Raw genomic sequence first — 25,793 nt, 5'->3', positions numbered from 1 at the left:
AGAGTTTATATTTTGTCAGTGAGATGAGCCTCCATGTACAAAAATCCAAACTTTGTTTCTTCAAAGCCGTTAATCCAAACATGAGTTAATAGATTTCTGAGTTTTCAAAACTATAAATTTGTAATATATAATTGTATTGAATGTCTTAAAAAATTGTTAAACTGTTTATCTTTTATTATACTGTATGTATTTTGAGTTATTGTTATTATCTGTTAGACATTTTTCTAATTTACTTGAGGCAAAGTTTTATGGGGGGACTGAATCAAGTAGTATCACACAGTTAATATGGAGAAAAAAGTAAAATTTTAAACGCAAGACATTTTCATTGCTTTTGCAGTTGCTCAGTTGGAGGCAGAAACTGTAAAGAATTTCAATGGGTCATTAGCGTTGTCTGTGCCCAGAAGACCAGAAGTTCATAACAGTTTTGATAATTCTGTACAATACGATTCATCTCTATCTTCAGCAGATCAATTTGCCAATGCAGTAAGGATATCTATGAGGATGCAGAAAGTAAAACAAAAACTGGATTCTGTTATGGTATGTCAAACTGCTTTTGTACACCATGTTAAAATTGAGAACTTTTTTGTCAGTAAGCAGGGTCAAATGAACCGCACAGATTGATGATGCCATTTGATTCTTGGATAGAACAGTCCTCTCAAAGCTCAGAACTGGTATAACATTCTTATCAGGCAGCTGTCCTATCAGTCTCAGCATTTGTGTTTTTCTGCTCTGCCAAACAGATTTGAAAACAAAGCTCTCCCTAAAAATCTTTTTGAAGAGAATTTTACAGGATTGTCTGTCTTTTTTATTTTATTCTATTTATTTGCATTCTTGGTGTCTGATGCTTATTACTGTAGCTAGGGTTGTTATAACCAGTGATTTTCCTTTGCTGGTTTCACTTAGGACAGATACATAAAGGAGGAGAGGTAGATGAGATAGTTGCTACTACTGCTTGATTCCATATCTATTCTCCATGTTTCAGAATAATACAGACACACTTGGTAGCATTACTCCACTCGCCACCTGCCCAGATGTACTCTCATTAGTTTGATTATTAAAGCTTATGACAAATCAGGTAGCCATTTCTCCTTCACATCCAGAGTACATCAGGAATCTCCAACCAGTTTTGGTCATGAAAAGTCACAGCTGCCTTGCTATCATGTTATACCCACTTTTTCCACCTGAGAAGGATTCCAAATGTGGTTGGCAGGAAAATTTATTCAGCCTCTGTGTTAGCTTTCAGGATTGCAGCACATTAACTACAAATTTTGCGACTTCTGGTGGAACCATGGAGCTGTGAGGTAGCATGACTCTCCAGCTCGACACCTCTCCCCACAGAACAGCAAATAATAAACATTTCTTACCAACCTGAAAGATACTAAAAGTGGTGAAATACCTCCTAACACTCAGCCCTGCAGCAGATTGATGCTCTAGGAAGGAAACAACGAGAGAGGTGGAAACTTGACGGAAACAAAGATGGTGGAGCAATCAACTCCTACCTTTCTCTTAATTTCCAATTTGGCATGGGTTGCAGAAGTGACGGTAGAAATCCAAGCCACCCTGGAAACAATGATTGGAGACAGGTGCAGCAAATACTAGATAAATTGGATACAATGGACCAGTGATAAGCAGTGCTCACAGTGGGTCTGTAAACAAGGATGCCATCTGACAGTCCCCAGTTAATCCCCAGTTGACTGACCTAGAGGCCAAACTTGAAGACCTAGAAAATAGGTCAAGACATAACAATTTGAGACTGATTGACCTCCCTGAGACTGTGCTGGATACAGATCTGCATAGCTTTCTAGAAATATGGATTTCCACTATCCTCCAGCTGAAAGACACAACAGGACCACTGAGGATTGAGAGGGTGCATAGGTTGAGACAAAGGCGAGACCAATCAAACAACCGAGAGTGGTTATTTTTTGAGTGCTCAACTGTGCCCAGAAAGCAGAGATATTGTAGGCATTGCGAAATGAGCAGAAATTACAATATGAAGGGGCAATGTCTGGAAAGCAGTATAAACTAATTGCATTACATTACATTAGTGATTTCTATTCCACTATTACCTTACGGTTCAAGGCGGATTACATAAAAATTGTTATGATGCTATGAAATATATTCGGTGCATTACATGAGAATTGTCAAGATACTAATAAATGCCTAATGAGTGATTTAAATATTTTTGATTTGCTATGTAGATAGTGTTTTGGGTGAAGCTTGGGGCAGGTCTGGTTCTGTTATAGAGGTTTAATGTATTTTTTGAAGAGTAGGGTTTTTGTTTCTTTTTTGAAGGTTTTGTAGTCTGGTCAAGGATAGCAGATTTGTGAGTTGTCTGTCTAGCTTTGTTGCTCTGGTGGCTAGTAGGTTGTTGTACATTTTTCTTCATATGACATTTTTGGTAGGTGGGTGTGTGAATAGTGTGTGGGTTCTCCTGTGTCTGGTTGAGGTAGATTGAGTTAGTCGGTTGTTCCAGTACAGTGTTCTCCCCAGAAATTTTTTCCAGCCGGGTGGCATGAAAAAGTAGCCGGGTGGGGCGGGGCGGGGAAATTTGGTAGTGGAGAAAATTAAATGTATAATATTTTTATTAGTTAATTATTATTATTTTCTAATGCTCGATATGACTTCCTTTTTTAAGGTTTGACACTTGTGACAGAATATTTTTACTAAATCTAAGAAGTATCCAATTCTAGAAGTGAATAATTAGATATTCACCCTCTTTCAAATGGTATAGAGGTTTAAAAAAGGGAAATGCGTTAATGAAGTCATTAGGTTCAATCTAACCATTTATTTCTGCATGAATTTAAACAACTAAAAAAAAAAAGATAAATATAGCTCATCCAGTCATACAAGAAATGGCTGTACAACACCTCTAATGTTTTGATCACTAGGTTCCTTCCTGAGGTCTCACTGAGGATATGAAATAGATGCTATCCCCACTTCCAGACCTCTTCCACATAATTTATGGAGAGGTGTTACTGAGCCTTGAAGGGCACCTGTGTGATTGATCTTTATCTGCTTCTTTTTTATTTTGCTATAGTGCAAAGTAAGAGCTTGGGCAAAACTGTATAGGTAAAGATGCAGGTAATAATTAGCAATGTATTAAAAATATTTTATTTTTATTTGCTTATAATGTCATTTGAAAGCTGCTTGATGATAATACAACTTTAATTTAATTCTTTATAATGTGTGTGTCTGTGTGTTGGGGGGGACAACACCCACGTCAACAGTAAAGTTAGAATAGGGTCATTAAATCCAGTGGTGTACCTAGTATATATGACAGCCAGTGCTAATCATTTTTTTAACAACCCCCTCCTCTATATAAAAAAAGATATTTTTAGTAATAATCCATGAGTCACACAATAAGGGTACATCTAGGAAAAGGCAGCATCTTAAACACTGCAGTGAGCACTAGAACACCAACACACGCATTGGAAAACTAAACAAACCAGATCCTACACAGTCAATTGATCCTGTAGTCGATGCTAACAGAAAGCCATGTCCTTTTCATACACACCCTCGCCCAATATGGAATAATCACAAACTAAAAATAGAAATATGTAGAAACCAGACTCTTCATACAATGCAACACCACAGAAACAGTGACACATGTCCCCTAATACTGTGCAAAATATAAAGACAGTAGATGTAAATTTGAAAAAAAACTTCTACATAACAGTCACCACTTTACAAATTAACAAATAGAAATAAAACAAATAATGAGAAATATGAAAATACCATTTTATTGGACTAATCCATTTTTCAATTAGCTTTCAGAGGCCAAATCTTTCTTCAAGACAGTACAGTATACAGCTGTTATGGTATCCTGTCCTGATCTGAGGAAAGGGGTTTAGTCCCCCTCAAAATTGCCTTATTTCCATTTCCTATTGATAAATTTTAATCAATACAGTTACAATACTACTTGATTCTACGTAAAGCAAAAAATATATATTTTTTCTACCTTTTGTCGTTTCTGCTTTAGTCATCTTCTCTTCACTCTCTTCTTTCTATTCAGCATTTGTCCTCGCTCCCTTCCATGCAACATCTGTCCTCTCTCTTTGCTCCTTCCACCCAGCCTCTACCCCTTCCATCTACTGTCCACCCTATCTTTGCCCTTGCATCCACTGTCCACCCTTTCTGCCTTTTCCATCCAGTGTCTGCCCTCTCTCTGTTCCATATGGTATCTTCCCTCTTTCTATGTCTCTTCAGTATCCTGTGCCCTTTCTCTCCTTTGTACATGATTTATTTCAGCTTCAACCCCTCTCCATTTTTTGTCTCCACCCCTCCCCTATGCTTTGGCATCTCTCTCTCTTCTCCTTTCCTTCCTTCCTTCCTTGCCACTCCACCCCATGGTCTGACATCTCTATCTCCTTCCCTTCTCTTCCCCCCCCCTCCAGTATCTGCCTCTCTCTTTCTCTCCGTCTTTCTTCTGTGAGGAGATCATGTTGATCTTGAACACTGAATAATTCTTCCATATTCCCCATATCACTGTACTGTAGTCTAGTCCAGCAGACTGCTTTGGCACTATTACATGGGTAATAGTAAATTCATTATGCATCAGCTTTCCACACAGAATGCCACAAGTCTCTATTTCTTGTGCTGTGTTTACATCTGCCAGCAGCAGAAACTTGTGAGACAGATCCCTTGGCAATACTACACTTCGGAGCCCTTTGACCATCAGGTTCTGTATGGCTGCAGGCTTTAAAGCTCTGTTTACTGGAGGAAACTGTCCAGCATACATAGTTGCATCACTCTTAAGGATCTGATCAGACAAGGTGGTATTTTTAGGCAAGGAAAAACAGGACATGTTCTCCTCAATCTGCTCAGATGCCCTTTAATGTTCGTCTGATCTCGGGCTAAATCTTGCCTCCTGAGCTATCTTTAAAGGAGAGCGGATTGAGAGCCATATCGGCAGTGAGATCCGTTTTGGGCCGCATGTTGTGCAGGGCTGGACTAAGGCAAGTTGTAAGCTTCCTTCCATCGCTGACCTATCTTCCATAAGTCAGCAACGGAGGGAAGCTTACAACTCGCTGCTCTTGCTTGCTTCGGGCCTTCCTTGTTGCCGGGTCCTGCCTTCACGGAAACAGAAAGTAGGCAGGACCCGGCAGCGAGGAAAGCCCGAAGCAAGCAAGAGCAAGTTGTAAGCTGACCTGTCTCCTATAGTGAACCCATGCTCTGGGGCGTGTGCATGCCGACTTCCCTTCTCTTCCCCCCTCGGGACGTGACTTCCGGTTTCGGAGGGAAGCAGCATGCACGTTAGAGCCCCGGAGCATGGGTTCAAGTCGCTTGCTGGCGTTAAAAACAAACAAACAAAAAAAGTCAGGCTCCTGCAATTCAGGCTGTGCTGAGTCAGCCCGGTAAATCTCCAAGCTGGTGAGAAGGTTTTTTTAAAAAAAATGTTGAGCAGAAGGCGGCAGCAGCAGCAGGATTGAGATCGAGATTACAGCCGGGCGCTCATCTAAATTAGCTGGGCGGAGCGCCCGGCTGAAAGGCCCTGGGGAGAACACTGCAGTAGGTTGGGCTCTCTCCATTTATAGCTTTAAAAAGTAGGCAGTGGAATTTGTAGTGTACTCTTGCTTGTATTGGGTGCCAGAGTGAGTCGTGGTATGCTTCTGTGATGTGGTCGTATTTTTTTTAGTTTGTAATTGTTTTTATCATGGTTGCTGGGCAGGGGGAGATATAGTATGTTGCAGTAGTCTATTAAGCCTAGGATTAGAGATTGTACCAAAAGTTGGAATTGTTTTCTGTTGAAGAATTTTCGAACTTGTCTTAGGTTTCTCATAGTTGCGAATGATGTTTTTATTATTTTGTTGATTTGTGGTTGCATGGTACAGCCTCTGTCAATCAGTATTCCAAGGAGTTTTAGCGTGGGATGAATGGGGTATGAGATCGAGTTTATTACTATGTTTGTTAAGGTTGGGGTTTTGCTGTTTTCTAGGAGGATGAAGTTTGTTTTGTCCGGGTTAAGTTTTAGTTTGTGCTCTTGTCATCCATGTTGCTACTGTTTCAAGTGTTTTGTGTATTGTGCCTATCATGGTGGGCTCCGGTTGGTCGAAGGGAAAGAGAATGGTGATGTCGTCTGCATAGCTGTAGGAGGTTAGGCCATGTTTGTCTAGGTAGAAGCTGAGGGAGGCAATATATAGGTTGAAGAGTGTGGGAGATAAAGGTGATCCTTGGGGTACTCCGCAAGGGTTGGACCATGGTTCTGATTTTTCTTTGTTTGTCTTAACTCTGTATGTTCTGGATTGTAGGAAGCCTTTGAACCATGATAGTACCTTGCCTGAGATTCCTATAGAGACTAGTATTTGTAGAAGGATGTTGTGGTCTACCAGGTTGAAGGCTGCTGATAGGTCTATTTGTATGATCATCATTTTCTTACTGAGATGTTGTCTAGCAGTGTCCATGAGTGTTCCTAGTAGGGTTTCCATGCTGTAGTTGGATCTGAAACCAGACTGAGTGGGGTGTAGTAAGTTGTGGTTTTCTAGGTATAAGGTCAGGGTTTTAGCTACTAGGCCTTCCATAAGCTTGACGTAAAGTGGGATTGAGGCTATAGGTCTGTAGTTAGAAGGTTGGTCCGTTGTTCCTTTGGGCTCTTTTAGGATCAGAGTTATGATGATTTCTTGAGGTCTTGTGGAAAAAGGCCATCTGTAAGTAAAGTTTGTATCCATTGTAGGAGTAGAGTGCGGAATAGTGTACTGGAGGTTTTCAGTAGGTATGGGGGCAATGGTTAAGGTCACAGGCTGCGTGGCTGTATTTATTATACAGTTTGTTGAAGTCTGTATAGGTGGAAAGTAAGACCAGGTTCTGTCAGCTGCGACTACTTCTTTTTCGGAGGTGGGGGTGGGGGGGGAATTTGATATCTCTTCTAGGTGCGTAGGTGTTCCATTGAACGTGGCACTGATAGTTACGATCTTGTTTTTGAAGAATGTGGCTGAGGGAGGGTGAAGTTATTTGTCAAGTAGGGTGTGGTGTTTATGAGTTCTTTTAGTATTTGGAACAGCTTTTTTGTGTCTTGGGATCCTTCTCCTATTTGCTTTGTGTAGTATGTCTTTCTTTTTTCTTTCAGTTTTTGTTTGTATTTTTGGTTCAGTGTTCTCCAAGCTTTTTTAGTGTCTTCTTGGCTACATTTTCTCCACTTTCTTTCTAGTTGTCTGCATTGCCTTTGAGTAGGAGTAGTTCGTTGTCAAACCATTTGTCTGATTTTCTATGGATTCTGGTTTTGGGTTGTTTCGGGGCTAGTTCATCCAGGGTTGTTGTACTTAGATGGTTCCATTGTGGGACGAAGTCTTTGGGATTGTAGTCTTGGATTATGGTGTCTGCTTTTGTCCAGAATGTTGGGGTGGGGAGGGTTCGATGTATTTACATGAGTTGTATGTTATTTTTTGAGTGGTCGGTGTACTTTTGTTGGTAGTCCAGTTCATTTTGAAGGAGTAAGTGTAGTGATCTGACCAGAGGGAACGGTACCAGTTTCCGTTTGATGTTTGGATTTCTAGTTGTGTGGGTTGTTGGGACATGAAGGCTGCGATGTCGAGTTGGTATCCTTTTTCATGTGTGGCTTGAGGGTCTAATATATGAGAAACAAGATTCTGGATCTAGAAGCTGTGATGAAAAAAGATGAGTTGGATATAGTGGTTATCACGGAGACGTGGTTAATGGAGAATCATGACTGGGATATAGTTATATCGGGCTATAATCTGTTCAGGAAAGGCAGGGTAGGAAGAAAAGGAGGGGGAGGAGGGTTATATGTTAAAGATCATATTAAAGCCACACAATTGCCGGATCTGCAGGGCAAGGAAGAGGCACTGTGGATCAATTTGGAAAGAGGGAATGATAAATACCATGTTTCCCTGAAAATAAAGAGTGTCTTATATTAATTTTAGGCCCAAAAAAGGCACTAGGTCATATTTTTGGGTTATGTACATGATCATCTCTCCCTTCCTCTCCTTCACCCCAATTCATGCTCTTTCCTTTCTCTCCCCCACATGTGCAGCATCTTTCCTCCCCTCCCTCCCATCCCTCGTGCAGCAGGACCCTTGCCCAGCTTCCCTTCCCTCCCTCCCATCCTTCATGCAGCAGGACCCTTGGGTTAGCACTCCCCCCTCCCGCGCACCCGCCATGCAGCTGAATCCCCATCCTTCCCTCTCTCCCATCGGAACCCCACCGTGAGCCCTACTTAGCTCCCTAAGCAGCTTCGGGCCAGCAGCACTCTTAACAGGCTGCTTCGGCCTTGTCCACCTGTGAACTTTGTTGCGTTATTGATGGCTTTCACGGTGAATTTTTTAAGCTTTTCAAGAGGAAATAGCTCCTGTTTTGGCATCGGTCTTTAATTTGTTGAAGGTCCTGGGTGCTGTCGCCAACCCAAAAGGCGTCACTGCAAACTGGAAATGTTGCCCCAAGATGTGGAACCTTAGATACTTCCGGTGGTCTAGAAAAATGAAAATGTGAAAGTATGCCTCTGTCAGATCCAGGGAGGCTAGGAACGCCCCCGGCACTGCCGATGCTATCACTGAGTGCAGTGTCGCCATGTTGAAGTGAGGCACTTTCAGTGCCACATGCTATTACTGAGTGCAGTGTCGCCATGTTGAAGTGAGGCACTTTCAGTGCTGCATTGACTACCTTGAGGTCCAGAATCGGTCTCCAATTGTTGGAGCCTTTCTTTGGAATGATGAAGTATATCGAGTATCTCCCAGAGCCCGAGTCTCACCCTGGAATGGGTTCTATGGTCACAATATCTAGTAATCTGTGCATTGTGGCCTGCACTTGAACCACCTTCTCGGGGCAGCCCACCAGGAAATCCAGAAAATACTCAGTCAGAGGACAGAGAAACTCCAGTTTGTAGCCATATCTGAGAACCTCCAAGACCCAGCAATCGGAGATAATAACCTGCCATTCCGCCAGAAAAGCTGGCAACCAGCCCCAATGTGCCGGGGGTGGGGTGGGGGGAGGAAGACACTGGCCTGACATCAAAATTGCTTCTTTGCAGGAGCTGACGGACAACTCCCCGTCAATGGCTGATGTCGAGAACTGCCAAAGCGTGATCTGGCAGACGAAGAGGACCGCTAGCCTGCAGAAGTTCGGATGAGAGCACCTAAAGGGACAAAAATGAGGACACCCCGAACCCCTGGAAGGGTGGGATTTATTCATAGGCAGTAACTTGGGCTTGTGATCCTGCATATTGGCCATAAGGTCATCCAGACCCTGGCCAAACAGTAGCTGTCCCTTAAAGGGCAACCAGCTCAAGGTCGCTTTAGAAAATGAATCGCCAAACCACTGCTGGATCTAGAGCATCCTGCGAGCCGAAATGGAATAGGCAGAAAGCTTAGCAAAGACTTTCCAAGATGTCATACAAAGCATCAGCCATATAATCCACTCCCGAGATTATGAAATCAAAGTCACGAAGCACCACAGTGTCAGGATCATGGCTCATCTTGGAATGTCATACCCAGGCCACAAAAGAAGAGGCTGAAGCCACCCTAACACCAGCGGCTGCCAAATCAAACAGATGCTTAAGGACAAAATCTACACAACAGATTTGAACATCCTTCAGCACCACTCCTCCTGGGAAGGACCAGTCCTCCTGGGGAGAGAAGTGCGTTTAGTGACCTTTTGCCACCGAGGAATCCCCCTTCTGGGAAGCAAAGCACTCGTTAAAAGCATCTGCCATGGGATAAAGCTGCGCTAAGGCACAAGCACATTTCAAGATTGGAGACCTCAGGAGTCTCCCTGATGTCCGTAAGAATCCACAAAGTCAGGATGTTCAGAAAAAGAGGCAGATAGAGGCCTCTGGTAACTCATAAGGGAACATTCTGCAGTGACAGGCTGCTCAGAATGTAGCTTTAATTCTTGGAGCGATTCAGAGATCAAATCCACAAGAAACGCATGCTTGAAAAATCTGTGCACAGTGGGATCCTCCCCCAAATCAGGAGCTCCACACTGATCCAGATCCTGTAGAACCGCCAGATCTGCAACCACCGTGCCCATTACGAAAGCAGAGGTATGGAAAGTGTATCTTGCTCAACCCCGGGCACTACCGGCTTACCTGCGTGCACCCCCAAGGGGAAGCAAGAGAAAAGACTTTGGTCCACAGGAACAGGGGTCCTTGTGATCAGCACGGAGGCTGGCATAAGGGAAACAGGCAGAGGCGTTTTAACCAAGTATGCCTGATAAAACATATTAACAAAATCTGGCGAAAACCCATGCACACCAGAGAGCCAATCCCTTCACACCAGTTTTGTTCTGCTTGGAGGATTTACGAGGTTTATTTCCCAAGATGAGCTTTCATTTAGCCATAGCGTTGCCTGTGCACTCCCAAGGGACCCCCCAATGCTATTTTCACAAGAGTTGAGGCAGAAGACACTAGAAGACTCTCTTTGGAGGTCGAAGGCAGCAATCTGGGCAAGCCTTGCACCCCTCTTGGGCTGCATCCCTCGTGGAACATGACTGCGCATCCTCCGCAAATGAGGCATGAATCCATGACATTCTTCTCCTGGGAGGTTATTTATGCAGTTTTCTTTCAAAAACAAAGCTGGCAAGTATAAAATATAACTTTAAAATCAAATCGGGGAAAATCCAAGATGGCCACCGAGGGTGCCTATTTTGACTAAAAATAGTCCAGGAAGACCACAAAGAACCCTCAAAAATGGTGATTTTAGGGGTGAGGGTAGAGCATACAGGGAAACCACCCAAAACCCCCTTTTTAAGACCCCCCCCCAAAATCACTGATTCAGGCTGTCAGCCTGACTGGAAAACACTGCAGACAGAGCTGAAACAGCTCACAGGGGATCCTCTGCCTCAAATAGCTGGAAAGCTTGACTCCGAGTCTTCTGATTGCCCCACCATCTGGGTACCTCTACCACCCTCGGACATGCCGCGCATACACCTGATGGAGGAGCACAGTCTGGCTCTGATCCCTGGTGTGCCTCCACAGAACATGCAACCTGTGCTTTACCCACTATCGGATGAATCTGAGGTGAGCAAGCTTCCAAGGGAACAGTCCCTGATCCCTGATCTGATGTGCTGGTTGTCCATGGGGTTTACTGACAAGCAGGGAACCCCCAGAAGCAGGCTTTTCCAAAAGTCTGCGATCTCCCGTAATCAGAGCTGTCTCTACAGGGAACTTCCTTAGCACAAGGGCGAAAACCACGAATGCAAAGACTGAAGTTACACAAAATAAAACCCGAGCAGAAAAGACAAGTTCCTACAGCCTGGCTTGTAGGAAAGAAAACTGATGCTTACAGGGACAGTAATGAGGTAAGAGGGGGAGAGGTTTAAGTCTCTGAAGTTTGAGGCTTCCTACAAAGCCCTGGCGGGTAGTCGGAAATAACCCACTGGTCCTGGAATAAAGTGAGAATGTACAATAATGTTTCATTGCAACCAGCAGAGAACTATGGTTCTAGTGGACTATAAGTATGATATATATATATAAATAGGAAACATCTGTGCAAGTTCCGTCAAATGATGTCATCTACTGTATATGTGTTAATATGTGACCTGTCCTCAGAGAGCACCTGTTACAGGTGAGTAACTTCAATTTCTCTGAATTAAGCCATTCACCTATAATACAATGACTTTACCTTCAAATCAAAAACTGTTGTCAGGCTGTCTATGTACCCACATTTAGGTCAGGCTATATTGCTTGATTGTAGATGGAACTTAATGTGAAAAATTATCTAATCACTTTAAATATTCTTTGGACAGAATTTATGTTAATATAATATGGGCACTGTTTGTTTTAGAATTTTTTTTCTTTAACCTTTAGGAAACAGGTGTTCTTGATGTGTGCAGTCTTTGTACAGGTGCATTCATATAGTTGGTGTAATCAAGGGAATTCAGCCAAGTGAACTATTCCTACACAAATTAAACAGTTTTATTGAAGAAAGTCACAATAGTGGGAATGTCTAAACAAAGGTGCCAAGGTAACAAGAGCAAGTAGCAGCACCTGAAAAAAGAAATAACTAAAGGAAGTGAAATAGGTTAATTCAAAAATGACACACCTTGCATTGACAGTAGTGCCTTGTGGAAATACTGATACAAATAGTGGAAGACTATTTTAATTCTTTGGATACAAACATGCTATAATCTGACATAAGAGTTCTTACCCTGCAATTTTTTAAAGTCATGTTTTTATTTAGACTCTTACAAGCTAATTTTCAAAAAAGATAGCTGTCCAGAAGAAAGTATAAACTGGCACTTCGACGTCTTACTAGTCAAAATGTCCAAGTGAGCATTCTCAAATTAACTTTCCAGACATCTTTCTTGTTGTTTTGTCTCCAGTGTGTCTAAATCTAAATCTTAAGGGGGTGTGTTAGAGGCGTTTTGTGGGCAGGCTTAGGACCTGGACGTTCTACAGGAATAATCAAACTTTTAAGGAAATGGTCTTAGACATATGAAGCTAGACCTGTTTCAGACATGTATAGGGGTCAAAAAGGTGCCCAAAATGACCACTGGAGGAATTAAAGCATGACACCCCCCTTGCCCCCCCCCCTGTGGTCATTGACCTCCCTCCCACCACCCAAATATCTTTAAAAAAACAAACAAACCCCAAAACAGTACTGTCCAGCATGTCCGAACGGCTTGCCATCAGCTGATCGCGACAGGGGAATCCCGATCAGCTGAGCCAATAGAGTCCAGCTGGCTCACCTGATCAGGGATTCCCTTAACAGGATCAGCTGAACTGACAGAGAGAACGTGATTCTTCTCTTCCTCCCTCGCCAATCTCCCCCCAGCCCCCTCCACAGAGAGCCACTGTCCTCAGAGCCATACATCCATCTCACCTGATACCCCCCCACATCCCCCGACACCCCTATACCTTCCGATGAAAAATTGGCAAGAGGGAATCTGATTCCTTACTGCCGATAGGGCCGCCTCTTTAGAATGACGGGAACTTCCCTCTCCCAATGCATCTTAAGGCCCTGATTGGCTCAAAATGGAAGGCTCCAGGTAAGCTCAGACCTCAGATTCCCAACCCGCAGCAGCCCCCAAGAAATCCTGACCTGCCACAGAAGGGAATACAGTTGTCAGCTTACTGGGAGGCCTGAGCTAGGATTTGCTCAGATCATTCGGTACTGGAGATCATTCAAGAGGGCTACACACTTGAATTCTTTCATCCTCTGTGGGACATATTTTTGGATTCTCTGTTTGTCCAGAAAGTGGTCAAAGTCCGAGCAACTGTAGAACCCGTACTAACCAAATAATCATGCAGATACTCTAAACTGTATACTTTATTGTAGCCAAGAAAGACTCAGACAACTGAAGACCAGTCCTGGATCTAAAGTCTGTCAGTGCAGCATTCAAAGCGCCTCATTTCTGGATGGAGCCAGTGCGTCTGGTCATAATCTTGGTAGCACCTTGGGAGTTACTAGCCTCGCTGGATTTGACAGAGGCTCATATTTCCAGCTCACAGAAAGTTTCTAAGATTCCATATGATGGAGAAGGCAGGCATCCACTTGCATCCATACATGGATGATTGGTTGATCCTAGCTCTGCCCAAAGCTGACAGCGAGAAAGTAGTGGCACAAGTTGTCCAATTCCTGCAGGGCCTAGGGTGGATTATCTATTTTTGAAAGAGCCACCTGAACCGACTCAGGGCAGGATGCACAAAGGTTGGTTTATTTTCTTATACTGGTGATACTCAGCACACTAGCATGCAAATTCTATGCATGCTGTTCCTGCAGAGCTTCGCAGGTAAAAAAGGGGAAGGAATTGTTCCTGTCACTTGCTCAGAGGAGCAATCGCTAGGCACAGCTCCTCCTGTCTACCTGAATCCACTGCTGTCCCCTCTTCCCAGATGATGCTGGCTGGGATGCACTGTGAGGTGAAGGCCTGCCATTTTGATGAGGTGGGCCTGCCATTGCCTGCTGTCAGAAGGGAGTGGATGTATCTCCTGCCGGTCTTGAGTAGAAGGTACCAGGGGTGCAGAGGGTGATGGACCTGCCGGCAGGGATCCTCTGTGTTTATCCCACACTTTTTTGAATTCTGTCACCGTTTTCCTTTCCACCACCTCCCTCAGGAGGACATTCCAGGTATCCACCACCCTCCCCGTGAAAAAGAATTTCCTAACATTACTCTTAAGTCTACCTCTTCGCAATCTCATTTTATACCCTCTAGTTTTACCATTTTCCTTTCTCTGGAAAATATTTGGTTTTATATTAATACCTTTCAAGTATATAAATGTCTGTATCATAGGTCACCTGTCCCTCCTCTCTTCCAGAGTATACATATTCAAGTCTTCAGTCTCTTCTCATACTTCCTTTGGTGCAAATCCCCTACCATTTTTGTTGCATCCCTCTGGATCGCTTTGTTTTTTTTATATCCTTTGCCAGATATGGCTTCACCAATGACCTGTACAGGGGCTTTGCTGTATGAGGATTTTTTTGGTTCAAGCTCTGAGAATGTTTGAATTTTTATTTTTATATTCTACTTGAACTGCTGATTTGTGTTTGTTTTTAGTGTATTTTGTTTCTCACCTAGATTTGTGGATAGGCGGGTTATAAATAATTTTAAATAAATCAATCAATCTTTGCATTGAATTTTAGTTGCCAGATGTTAGACCATTCTTCTAACTTCTGCAGATCCTTTTTCATGTTTTGTACTCCCTCTGGGCTACCCACTTTGTTACACATCTTGGTATCATCCGCAAAAAGGCAAACCTTATATCTAACCCTTCGGCAGTGTCGCTCACAAACATATTGAACAGAATCGGCCCTAACACTGATCCTTCAGGCATTCCACTACTCGCCTTTCCCTCCTCCAAGCAAATTCCATGTGTCTGTCAACCAGTTTCTAATCCAGTTCACCACATGGGCCCTAACTTCAGCCCATCAGGTTTATTCAAAAGTTTCCTATGTGAAACCATGTCAAAGGCTTTGATGAAATCTAAATAAATTACATCTAGTGCACACCTTCAATCAAATTCTCTTGTCGCCTAATCACTCAAAATGAAAACAAGAACATTTACTGAATAATATGAAATTTGATTGTCTTTAAATGACTTGGGAAGATTCTCAAATGTTTGCAGTAAAATCAGATGGGCTGCTATCGCAACCCCTACTGTAACAATTTCAAAAAGCTAGTCGCTCTTTAAAAACATGCATGCAAATGAGGTTTGCGGAGAGGCGCTGAGGGTCGCTAAATTTGCATGTGTTGATCTCTAGTGATGGCGATTGGCACATGCACAGAATACACACACAAATAGAAATTTAAAAAAAAATACCCCAAATCGAAGATCGGCACGAGAGATGCCCATTGCCTCCAGCCACTGCCATGAAACAACCCCCCCAAACTCCCCCCAGGCAGGGATGCCAACTCCCTCCCACCACTGTGTAAAGCAAACCCACTACCACCCCCTGGCAGTGAGAGAGATGTCCACTCCTCACCGCCAAGCAACCCCCCTCCTGACACCCCTCCCCAGCAATGTGAGAGATGCCCACTCCATTCCACCATCCAGCAGTTCCCTCGATACTCCCCTTGCAATAGGATTGATGCCCAATCCTGCCGCCAAGCAACCCCCCACAGACACCCACCCCCCGGCAGCAGGAGGTATGCTCACTCCCTTCCACTGCTGCAATGCCCCTGATGACCCCCCTGCTTACCTTGTTTACGAAGGCCAGCCAGAGAGAAGCTTACTCACTCCGACCAGCAGGCATCCCCTCCCCGATACAACCTGGGATGCATCAGGGAGGGGCCTAAGGCTCTAATTTGCCCAGATGCCTAAGGCTCCACCCCATAGAGGGGGCCTTAAGCAACCTGGGCCAATCAGAACCTTAGGACCCTCCCCAGTGCATCCCAGTTTGCACCGGGGAGGGGAAGACCTGCCATTTTGAAGAGGTGAGTCTACTGGTCAGAGGGAGTAGGCATCTCTCCAGCTGACCTTTATAAACAAGGTAAGAGGGAGGCAGAGGCATGCGGGGGGGGGGGGGGGGGGGGGGTTTCGTTGGCACGGCAGTGGTGGGAGTGAGTGAGCATCTCTTCCGGTATCAGGGTGGGTTGTTTGGTGGTGGGAGAGAGTGGGCCTCTCTTCCACTGCCGGGGGGGATGCTGGGCTGTGGGAGGGAGTGGTCATCTTTCCTGCTGCCGGGGATGTGGCGGGGGGTTGCTGGGTGGTGGAAGGGAGTGGGTATCTCTTCCGCTGTTGGGGGGGGGGCTGTTGCTTGGCGACGGGAGGGAGTGGGTATCTCTCTTGGATGTGGGGGGAGGGTTGCTTGATGGCAACATTTTCTGGCAGGTCTGAGCTGTCAAGCCTTACTTTTCTGACAATGCCTGAGCCAGACTTTTGGTTGATGCATGGAAACACCTTTTTCCATACCATATGTTCCAAGAAAATTGGACTCTAGGTATAAAACTATGCATCGCAAAGGGTTTGACAACTCACAGTTATCTCATCAATCCCTGCTTGTCGAGTCCTCCTTGAAGAGGTCCCATCCTTCCAAGGTTTATGCCACAGTTCCTCCTGGAAGGGAAGGGAAAACGATGGACAAATTCGAGGGAGAAGAGGCCCAGTTTCTTTAATCTTTTGCTGTACGGCAACTCCTCCAGCTCTTTAACCATCTTAGTCGCTCTTCTCTGGACCCTTTCGAGTAGTACCGTGTCCTCCTTCAAGTACGGCAACCAGTGCTGGAAGCAGTACTCCAGGTGAGGACGCACTATAGCCCGGTACAGCGGCATGATAACCTTCTCCAATCTGTTCGTGATCCCCTTCTTTATCATTCCTAGCATTATGTTCACCGTTTTCACTGCTGCCGTGCATTGCGTGGATGGCTTTATCAACTTGTCGATCAGAACTCCCAAGTCTCTTTCCTGGGAGATCTCTCCAAGTACCGCCCTGGACATCCTGTATTCATGCATGAAATTTTTGTTACCTACATGCATCACTTTACACTTATCCACATTGAACCTCATCTGCCATGTTGATGCCCATTCCTTGAGTCTGATTGTGTCACGTTGCAGATCATCACAATCCCCCTGTGTCTTCACTACTCTGAATAACTTCGTATCATCCGCAAATTTAATCATCTCACTTGTCGTACCAATGTCCAGATCGTTTATAAAGATGTTGAAGAGCACGGGTCAGATACGAGAAAACCATACAGAAAAGGGGGTACCCCCTCCTTTACAAAGCCACATTAGTGTTTTTAGTGCCGGTCATGGCGGTAACAGCTCGGATGCTTATAGAAATTCTTTGAGCATCAGAGCTGTTACCGTGGTAGCCGGTGCTAAAAATGCTAGTGCAGCTTTGTAAAGGAGGGGGTTAAATGAAGACATGACTTATGTTTAAAAAAATATAGCGCTAAATGTCCATGTATCATATTAATTTATCTCAATGATATCAACTGTCGCTATCAGAACTATTTTTTCAATAAGTATGTGAGGAACGTGTGCGCCAAAAGATGCGAGCTGTCTATTGACAAACATCGAGAAGGGTCGGAGCAGCAAAGAGAAAGAAAAGAAACTCTGAAGCCATAGAATGCCAAAGGTACATATAGGAAATTCATGCTATCTCAAAAGTGTGTAAAATATCGTATCGACTATTGCTCTCAAACTATGTTCTCAGCTAATATATGAGGAACGTATGTGCCAAAGAAACCGCCGAGAGGAGACAGAACATAAAAAATAAGAAAAGCACATTAAAACCATAGCCTGGTAAAGAAATTTTAGTAAAAAACTTAGAAACAAAGTTTTGGAAATAATATATTCGAAATGCACAAAAAAACAAAGTAGTTTGAATCAGCTTTGCAGTACAGATGCTGTTTTCCACATTTTAAAAGATGTGCCATGATTACACGTGGGCATCACATTTGCTGAATGACACTCGTGCGTGTATCTGACACTTTGCAGTCCTGGCACAAATTTAAAGAAAGTGTACAGTGGTGCCTCGCATAACGGCCGCCTCGCACAGCGAACGCTGCGCACAACGAACTTCTTAGCTTGATCCGTACAACGGACTTTGTTTCACACAACGAAGTCGCCCGAGCTGCATCGCTTAACTGGCGCTACATATTTTAAACCTCCCCCCGCCGCCACCGCATATGTTTAAACCTCCCCCTGCCGCCACCGCATATGTTTAAACCTCCCCCCGCCGCCACCGCATATGTTTAAACCTCCCCCCGCCGCCACCGCATATGTTTAAACCTCCCGCCACCGCATATGTTTAAACCTCCCCCCGCCGCCACCGCATATGTTTAAACCTCCCCCCGCCGCCACCGCATATGTTTAAACCTCCCCCCGCCGCCACCGCATATTTTTAAACCTCCCCCCCGCCGCCTGGGCCTGCGCTGATCTCTGAATGGCTGCAGTCAGCTCTCGCGGGACTCACAAGAACTAACTGCAGCCAGCTCTCGCGGGACTCACAAGAACTAACTGCAGCCATTCGGAGATCGGCATGGGCCCACACAGGCGTGCAGAGGAATTGCTCCTGATCTCTGCGCTTCTGGCCTGTACGCCACTGGCTGGGAAAGATGGGAGGAATTAAAAAAGGTACTGGGGAGTATGTGGGGGGTGATTATAATACCCAGCAAGGATCAACAAAACCCCTGTCTCCCCTCCCCTTCACATATATCCCCTCTATATCATGCTAACAGCTCTAACAAGGTAAATTTATCTTTTTTTATGTCATCTTAGCATATTTTATGCTACAGAACGAATTATTTTTTTTTACATGTATTGTTATGGGAAAATGCGTTTCACATAACGAACTTTTTGCATAACAAACTTGCTCCTGGAACGAATTAAGTTCGTTGTGTGAGGCACCACTGTATTTGAAAGTAGAGTGCAAAGAATGAAATTAAAAAATAAGCAAGGGTACAGTGTTGGGTATCAAGGCATTGGGAACCTTGATGTCGAGGCATGCTTCAGAAGAGACACCAACTGTAGAGAAGGAGATCTGCCATCATTGTGCCAACTCTTGGAAAGAGTTGATTATAAGCATTATAATCACTGTAAAACATAAAGAAAAAGATGGAGACTCAACAAAATTCATAAACATGAAGAAAAAAATTGCTTTTTGAGTGCATATGAAATGTTGCTTATAAATAATCTTTACGATTATACCCTCCAACAATAGATAAAACTATGCATAATAATTAGAATGAAAAAAAAATTGTTTTTGAAAAATAAAGGGATATACTACCCCAAAAGGAGAACAAAAATTTTTTACGAGGATCTTGAAATAAAAGAAGATAACACCACATTATACAAAAAATTAATATTTTGTAAAAACAAAAAAAGGTTTATAAGAAAGGTCCATTAGGTAAGACCATTAGGTATTATAGTATTAAACTGAAAAATAAATCTTTGTTCCTCTTTGCAAAGGATATTACCTATGTCACGCCTCTATGGTTGTAATAGCTTTAAGCACAAAATACTTCATCATTAACGTAATGCCCTTCTTTTACCCATTTAGGCTATAAATCAGTGGTCTCAAACTCAAACCCTTTGCAGGGCCACATTTTGGATTTGTAGGTACTTGGAGGGCCTCAGAAAAAAATAGTTAATGTCTTATTAAAGAAATGCCCATTTTGCATGAGGTAAAACTCTTTATAGTTTATAAATCTTTCCTTTTGGCTAAGTTTTAATAATAATATTGTGATTTATAACTAAAGAGACATATGTAATTTTTTATTTAGAAGAATAGTAGGAGTACACAATACATTCAGCAAAACAATATACATAGTCAGCATCACACCCACTCTCACCCTTCCCCAGTTTAAAGAACTCCCCAATCCCCATCATCCCCCCCCCCTCCCACAACAGCAGGTAAACAAGAGAAAAAGATTGTTGGGGACATAGATTCTAAGGTTGTGATCAATAGTTTTAACATAACATAACATAACATAAAACTCACTTGTATACCACAAATACCATTAAGTTCTATGTGGTTCACAAAAATTAGTAATACAAACGAATAGGATCCAGATTCTAATTTCCAAAAGATTCCCTAAAAAGATGCGTTTTTAAGGCATGACAAAATTGTTGGTATGAAATTGGAAATGTAAATATACGAGTTAAATCCCTAGTCCATGAGGCTTCCTGAAAAGATAGCAGTCATTCCTGAAATTTCTTGTATTTACATCCCTTAACTGAGGGGAATGAAAATAGTGGATGTGATTTTCTAAAATGTTTAGAACTTGTTAATAATAAAAGATTCCATAAGATACTCAGGAATTGAGCCTGTTAGTGCCTTAAAGCAAATGCAGTCGAGCTTAAACTTAACCCGCGCTTCAACTGGAAGCCAATGCAATCGACGATAAGAATCAGTAATATGGTCAAACTTCCTCAAGTTGAAAATCAATATGGCTGCTGCAATCTGAATTATGCGCAGTCTATGGAGGTTTTTCTGGATATCAACAAGATGAACAATGTTACAATAGTCTAACTGACTAAGGATAAGTGATTGAACCAGCAATCGAAAGGAATTAACATCAAAATATGCTCTAATAGTTCTTAATTTCCATAAAGTATAAAAGCCCTTTTAAACCAACAAGTCAACCTGATTTTTCATTGTAAGAATACGATCTAAAATTACGCCAAGTATCTTTATGGTCGGCTGGATGCTATAAGTTGTATCATTTACAACAACTGATGTAACATCTTCATTTAAATTTGGTAATGCAAAGAAAAACTTGTTTTTTCCGTATTAATTTTCAATTTAAATTATTTTGTGATTATGATAAACATATTGAGGGCCTTAAAATAGTACCTGATAGGCCGCATATGGCCCCCAGGCCATGAGTTTGAGACCACTGCTATAAATGGTTTCAAATAGTATAAATCTGATAGTGTCCAACTTGCATGGAGTCACTGGGACGGAAAGTAGAGATTCCCAGTTCTTAAATAAGGCCTCCTTCATGAGGTTGTGTAGAGGAACATTAATGCAGTATTTGGACCACTCCTTGTGGCCCAGAGTTCGAGGCTTTGTCTCAGGCTCCATGTTTATTGGGAGTGCTTGTCCCATCTTTCGTATAAACTTTGTAAAGGACAGACTCTTTGGGGTGACCTTCAAAGAGGCAGTGTTAGAGATGGATCTGAAGGTATTCCATAAGATTCATCTGCTAATAGCTGTGGATATTGAGTAGAGGAACATATAGACAAGTCAGGCCTTGCAAAACGACATCAACGTAGGAGAGAACGTTAAGCAGATCGACATGATGAGCTTCGAGGTGAGTGCTGAGGTGATCGTTGGCATGATGAATGTGGAGAGGAGCGTTGAGAATGGGATGATGAACTGTGTTCCTTCAATGATGATGCAGGCTTCAATGCAGATCCTTGATGTTGAGGTGTGTGAGCTCAATGCCTCAATGGAGCTCTTGAGCATTGCTCAGACTGGGAGTGTAGAAGCAGAAATTGGCACAGTGTATGTCTGCAGTAGCCCAGCTAGTTCTTTCTGCAAAAGCATGTGAAGCTGTTCCTGCAGAAATGATGCCAGTACCAATGTTGGCAAGGGTACATTAAGTGCTTGATATGTTGGGTGTCAAGGCATTGGGAACCTTGATGTTGAGGCACGCCTCAGAGGAGACACCAACTGTAGAGAAGGAGATCTGGCACCAGTGTGCCAAAGCTTGGAAAGCTTGAGATGGCGATAATGCTTGAGAGGATGTCGAAGCATGCTTGGAGGGTGGAAAGGTGTTTATGCTTCTTAGCTTTCTTATGAACTTCCCCCGAGGCCAGCAACATCGATGAAGAAGAGGTCGATAGCGTCAGTACGTATGACTATGCTGGAGTTGCTGGATGTAAAGCATTGGTATTGGAGTCTCCAGCCATTCTCAATGCAGATGAAGTTGACCCCAAAAGCTTTTCATACTGCAGCTTCCTCGCTTTAAGTGACTTCTTCTGCAATTTAGAGCAGAGTGAGCAGGAAATGTCCCAGTGTTCAGGATCCTAGGCACTGGACACACCAACTATACAGGTCTAACCTGAAATGGTCCTTTGGCACAGAGTGCACCTCGTGAAGCCGCTAGAAGCCTTTGACATTGAATAAAATACTGCCATCTCTATAGTCCAGGGAAGATGAGTAGATGGCAAGTCAAAAAAGGCTGCAAAGGGTCCAGAGGCCCAAAACAAAAATTCAGTAGAAAAATAAAAAAATTTAAACCTGATAGTAGATAAAGAAATAAAACAGATAAATACCGTATATTCTCAAATATAAGTTGATCCGAATATTACATTACATTACATTAGTGATTCCTATTCCGTCTTTACCTTGCGGTTCAAGGCAGATTACATAAGAATTGTTATGATATTAAGAATTACATACTGATAAGATATTAAGAAGTACATATTGATAAGATATTAAGAAGTACTTAAGGAATAGTTTGAATGTTTTATAATTTGCTAAGGAGAAGTTGGTAATGCAGGAGGAGTTCGGAGCATTGTTGGTTGTGTTATATTAGTTTTATGTATTTTTTTTGAAGAGTAGGCTTTTTGTTTCTTTTTTGAAGGTTTTGTAGTCTGTGGTTGAAGTCAACAGATTGGTGAGTTGTTGGTCAAGTTTCGCTGCTCTGGTGGCCAGTAGGTTGTCATACATTTTTCTTCGTTTGACATTTTTGGTTGGCGGGTGTGTGAATATTGTGTGGGTTCTCCTGTGTTTGTTTGAGTTGGAATGAGTTAGTCGATTGTTCCAGTAAGTATGCCTCTGTGATGTGGTCGTATTTTTATAACGAATAGATAAGTCTTAGGGCTGAGTTTTGTATTGTTTGAAGTTGTTTTATCATTATTGCTGGACAGGGGAGATATAGTATGTTGCAGAAGTCTATTAGGCCTAGGATTAGTGATTGAACCATGAGTTGAAATTTTTTTCTGTGGAAAAATAGTCGAGACCCCCCTCCCCCTCCCCAAAAGGAGGAAAAATGGTTGATTTGAATATAAGTTGGGCGGCTTAATATTGAAGTGTCTTGCCCTGCCAGGTTGTGCACCCAGCCCCCTTCCTGTCAGGCACTGCACCCAGCCCCCTTCCCTCCCTCCCCTGTCAGGCACTGAACCCTGCCCCCTTCCCTCCCAGACACTGTACCCATCCCCCTTCCTGCCAGGCACTGCACCCAGCCCCCTTCCTTCCCTCCCCTGTCAAGTACTGCACCAGCCCTCTTTCCTCCCTCCCTCCCTGTTAGGCTCTTCACTCAACCCCTTCCTTCCTTCCCTCCCTCCCTGGGTCTGCACTCTGTTCCCCTCCCTCCCTGGCTCTGCACCCTGTACCCCCCTCCCTGCCCTGTCCTCATACCTCCTCTGCCGATCCCTGGTGGTCCAGAGGTGCAGCGGACAGGAGCAAGATTTCCGTGCTCCTGCCCCGCTGCTACCCAAGTCATTGGTGGCTGCCGCAAGATCCAGTTTCTTCAGCCACTGAGCAGCAACAAGCAGGAGCACCTGCAATAATTCTGGGAAGGGGGCCCTGGTCCGAATATAAACCAGGCCCCCCATTTTTGGGCCAAATTTTTGGCCCAAAAATCCTTGTTTATATTTGAGTATATACAGTATGTCAAAAAGGTAAAAAAGGAATGGGAAGGCACAAAAAATGTAAAAGTTTGACGTGCTTAGAGAAACTCTAAGAAACAATTTCTCAGCTCTGCTGAGAACTGAAGGTCCTATGAGCCAACATTGGGTGGGAATGCACCAACAGATGCGCGGTATAGGCAGTCTTTAGACTTTTAAAGTGACAGTTCACTTTTGCACAGTCCATGCCAAGCTCCGTGGATGAAGTAACCCACTTGTGAGAATATGCTGCCTATTGTCTTCGGATAATACCACTTAAAGGTAAACAGTGTTTTCTGTATTTTTGTGTGACAGCAACATGGATTCGCAGCAAAAATTATATACTGTTCTGAATTCAGTCTGAAGCATTACTGCAGATGAGTGTCAGACAGAATAAAGAGTGCAAATAAAAAGCTTTTCTTTGTGCTTGAATTGTATTTCTAGTTTTTCTGGTTCTTAAAATGTGGTTTTGAGAATATTCTCAGAAGATTCTGAAGGCACAGAGTTTTGAGGCAATAAATTGAGTTTATGATAAAGTAAAGAACTGGCCAAAGTAATTTGACTTGGAAGAATATCTGCCAGTGAATGTTATCTGTCACATAGGTCAGGGAACTGAGCAGACAAGAGAAACATTCTGTTGCTTGCTTGTCAGTTCTTGCAGCAGGCCATTTATTTTTGTCATGCATGCAATTCTCTTTATTTATTTAACATGGAAATAAGGTACCATAAACATGTATATTTGCATAATTTGCATAGAGCTGCTATTAAAAAAAAACAAAGAATGCAAAGCTGCTTTGTATAAACTTGGCAAAGATTCTTATACCAATATTTGCATTTCTTTAGCTTCAGACTAACTCAGTTTTTGTGCTTTTTATTTTTGCTCAACCCACGGGCTACAATAAACATTGCCTTTGACAGCACTGTGGTTTTTATGTGAAGCAAGCAGACAATGTTGTAAAACTGAGTAGAGTGGTGTTGCTTGTCTTAGCTAATATCACATGTTGTAAAGGCATTAAGCAATCCCTTTCCACAGAGTATATTTCAAAAATAGTGATTGCTTCATTTTACTCATGGAGTGGATAACACTTTCCAGGGGTGACAGAAATGTGTAGGCCACAGTTTTTCACAATGACAGTGCCTTCATAATTCCAATTAGGGATATTTACTTTGCAGTAAAACAAAAAAACAGGAACCTCTCTTATCTTGCCCAAGATATTGAATTGTGTGTGTGGTTTTTGGTTGGTTTTTTTTTTTTTAATCATGCCCCTTACTGTTTCATAGAAATGAGTTGTTCAACAATTTGTCACTGGAAGGTAGAATTATGAAAATGGATAGGTAGACACAGAAGTAATATCATCCCAAATTTGTTAAATAATTTACTTGAGAAGAGATAATTCTTTCTGGTTCTGCAGACAAGCCCACACAGGTTCCTTCTTTGTTTTAGATGGAGCTATTTCTAGGCAAAAGAAGACAAAATGATAAAAGAGATGGAACACCTCTCATATGACCAAAGGCTAAAGAGGTTAGGGTTCTTCAACTTGGAAAAGAAATACCCGAAGGAAGATATGATTGAAGTCTACAAAATCCAGAGTATTATAGAATGGATAAAAGTGAATCAATTTTTTTTCTCTTTCAAAAATTACAAAGACTAGGGAATACTCAATGAAATTACTTTTAAAATAAATAGGAAGAAATATTTTTAAACACATGAACAATTAAGCTCTGTATTTTGTTGCCAGAGGATATGATAACAGCATTTAGTGGAGTTGGGTTTAAAAAATGTTTGGACAAGTTCCTGGAGGAAAAGTCCATAGTCTGCTATTGAGAAAAGACATGGGGGAAGCCACCACCTAGTCTGGTATCACTAGCATGGAATCTTGTAACATGGATGGGGCCACTGTGGAAACAGGGTAATGGACTAGATCAGAGTTCTCAAATAGAGAGTTGCGCGGGGACAGAAATCCCACCCGTCCCCGCCAAAGTCCCACCCGTCCCCACCCATCCCCATGAGGACTCCCACCCGTCCCCGCGAAGAATCCCTACGTCCCCGTGAGAAATCCCCTCCGTCCCCGCAAGTCCCAGTGAGGAATCCCCTCCGTCCCCGCCCATCCCTATAAACTTCAGAAATAGTTATTTCAGTGAATTATGCTACTGAATTAAAGGCTCTGGTAGAAACCCATTTAAAAATAAGCAAAAAGACTTTATTAATTTGGAAATATTAATTGGGAAGAATACATACTTTGTAAACGGATTTCTACCAGAGCCTGTAATATTTATAAATTTTTATCAAAGCAACTAATATACTACTTTATCCTGAAGCAAAAAATAAATATATAATTTTT

The 25,793-nt window shown here is 42.8% G+C and overlaps 1 protein-coding gene across 3 annotated transcripts in view; it reads left to right on the top strand.

Annotated features, from left to right (window-relative positions):
• Positions 1-25,793, top strand: part of AHI1 (Abelson helper integration site 1) — a 468,789-nt gene that overhangs the window by 220,081 nt on the left and 222,915 nt on the right. For 2 of the 3 annotated variants that reach the window (XM_033938898.1, XM_033938899.1), the window contains exon 18: positions 338-537. In XM_033938898.1, the coding sequence (XP_033794789.1) occupies positions 338-537 (200 nt within the window). Of the gene's footprint in view, positions 1-337; positions 538-24,895; positions 25,013-25,793 lie in introns of those variants that run through there. The other variant, XM_033938901.1, reaches the window with a different exon arrangement.

The sequence above is a fragment of the Geotrypetes seraphini genome, chromosome 3 (assembly GCF_902459505.1).
Source record: "Geotrypetes seraphini chromosome 3, aGeoSer1.1, whole genome shotgun sequence".
Taxonomy (NCBI): domain Eukaryota; kingdom Metazoa; phylum Chordata; class Amphibia; order Gymnophiona; family Dermophiidae; genus Geotrypetes; species Geotrypetes seraphini.
The sequence above is the reverse complement of the archived record's forward strand: the minus strand, read 5'-3'. Positions and strand labels throughout refer to the sequence as shown.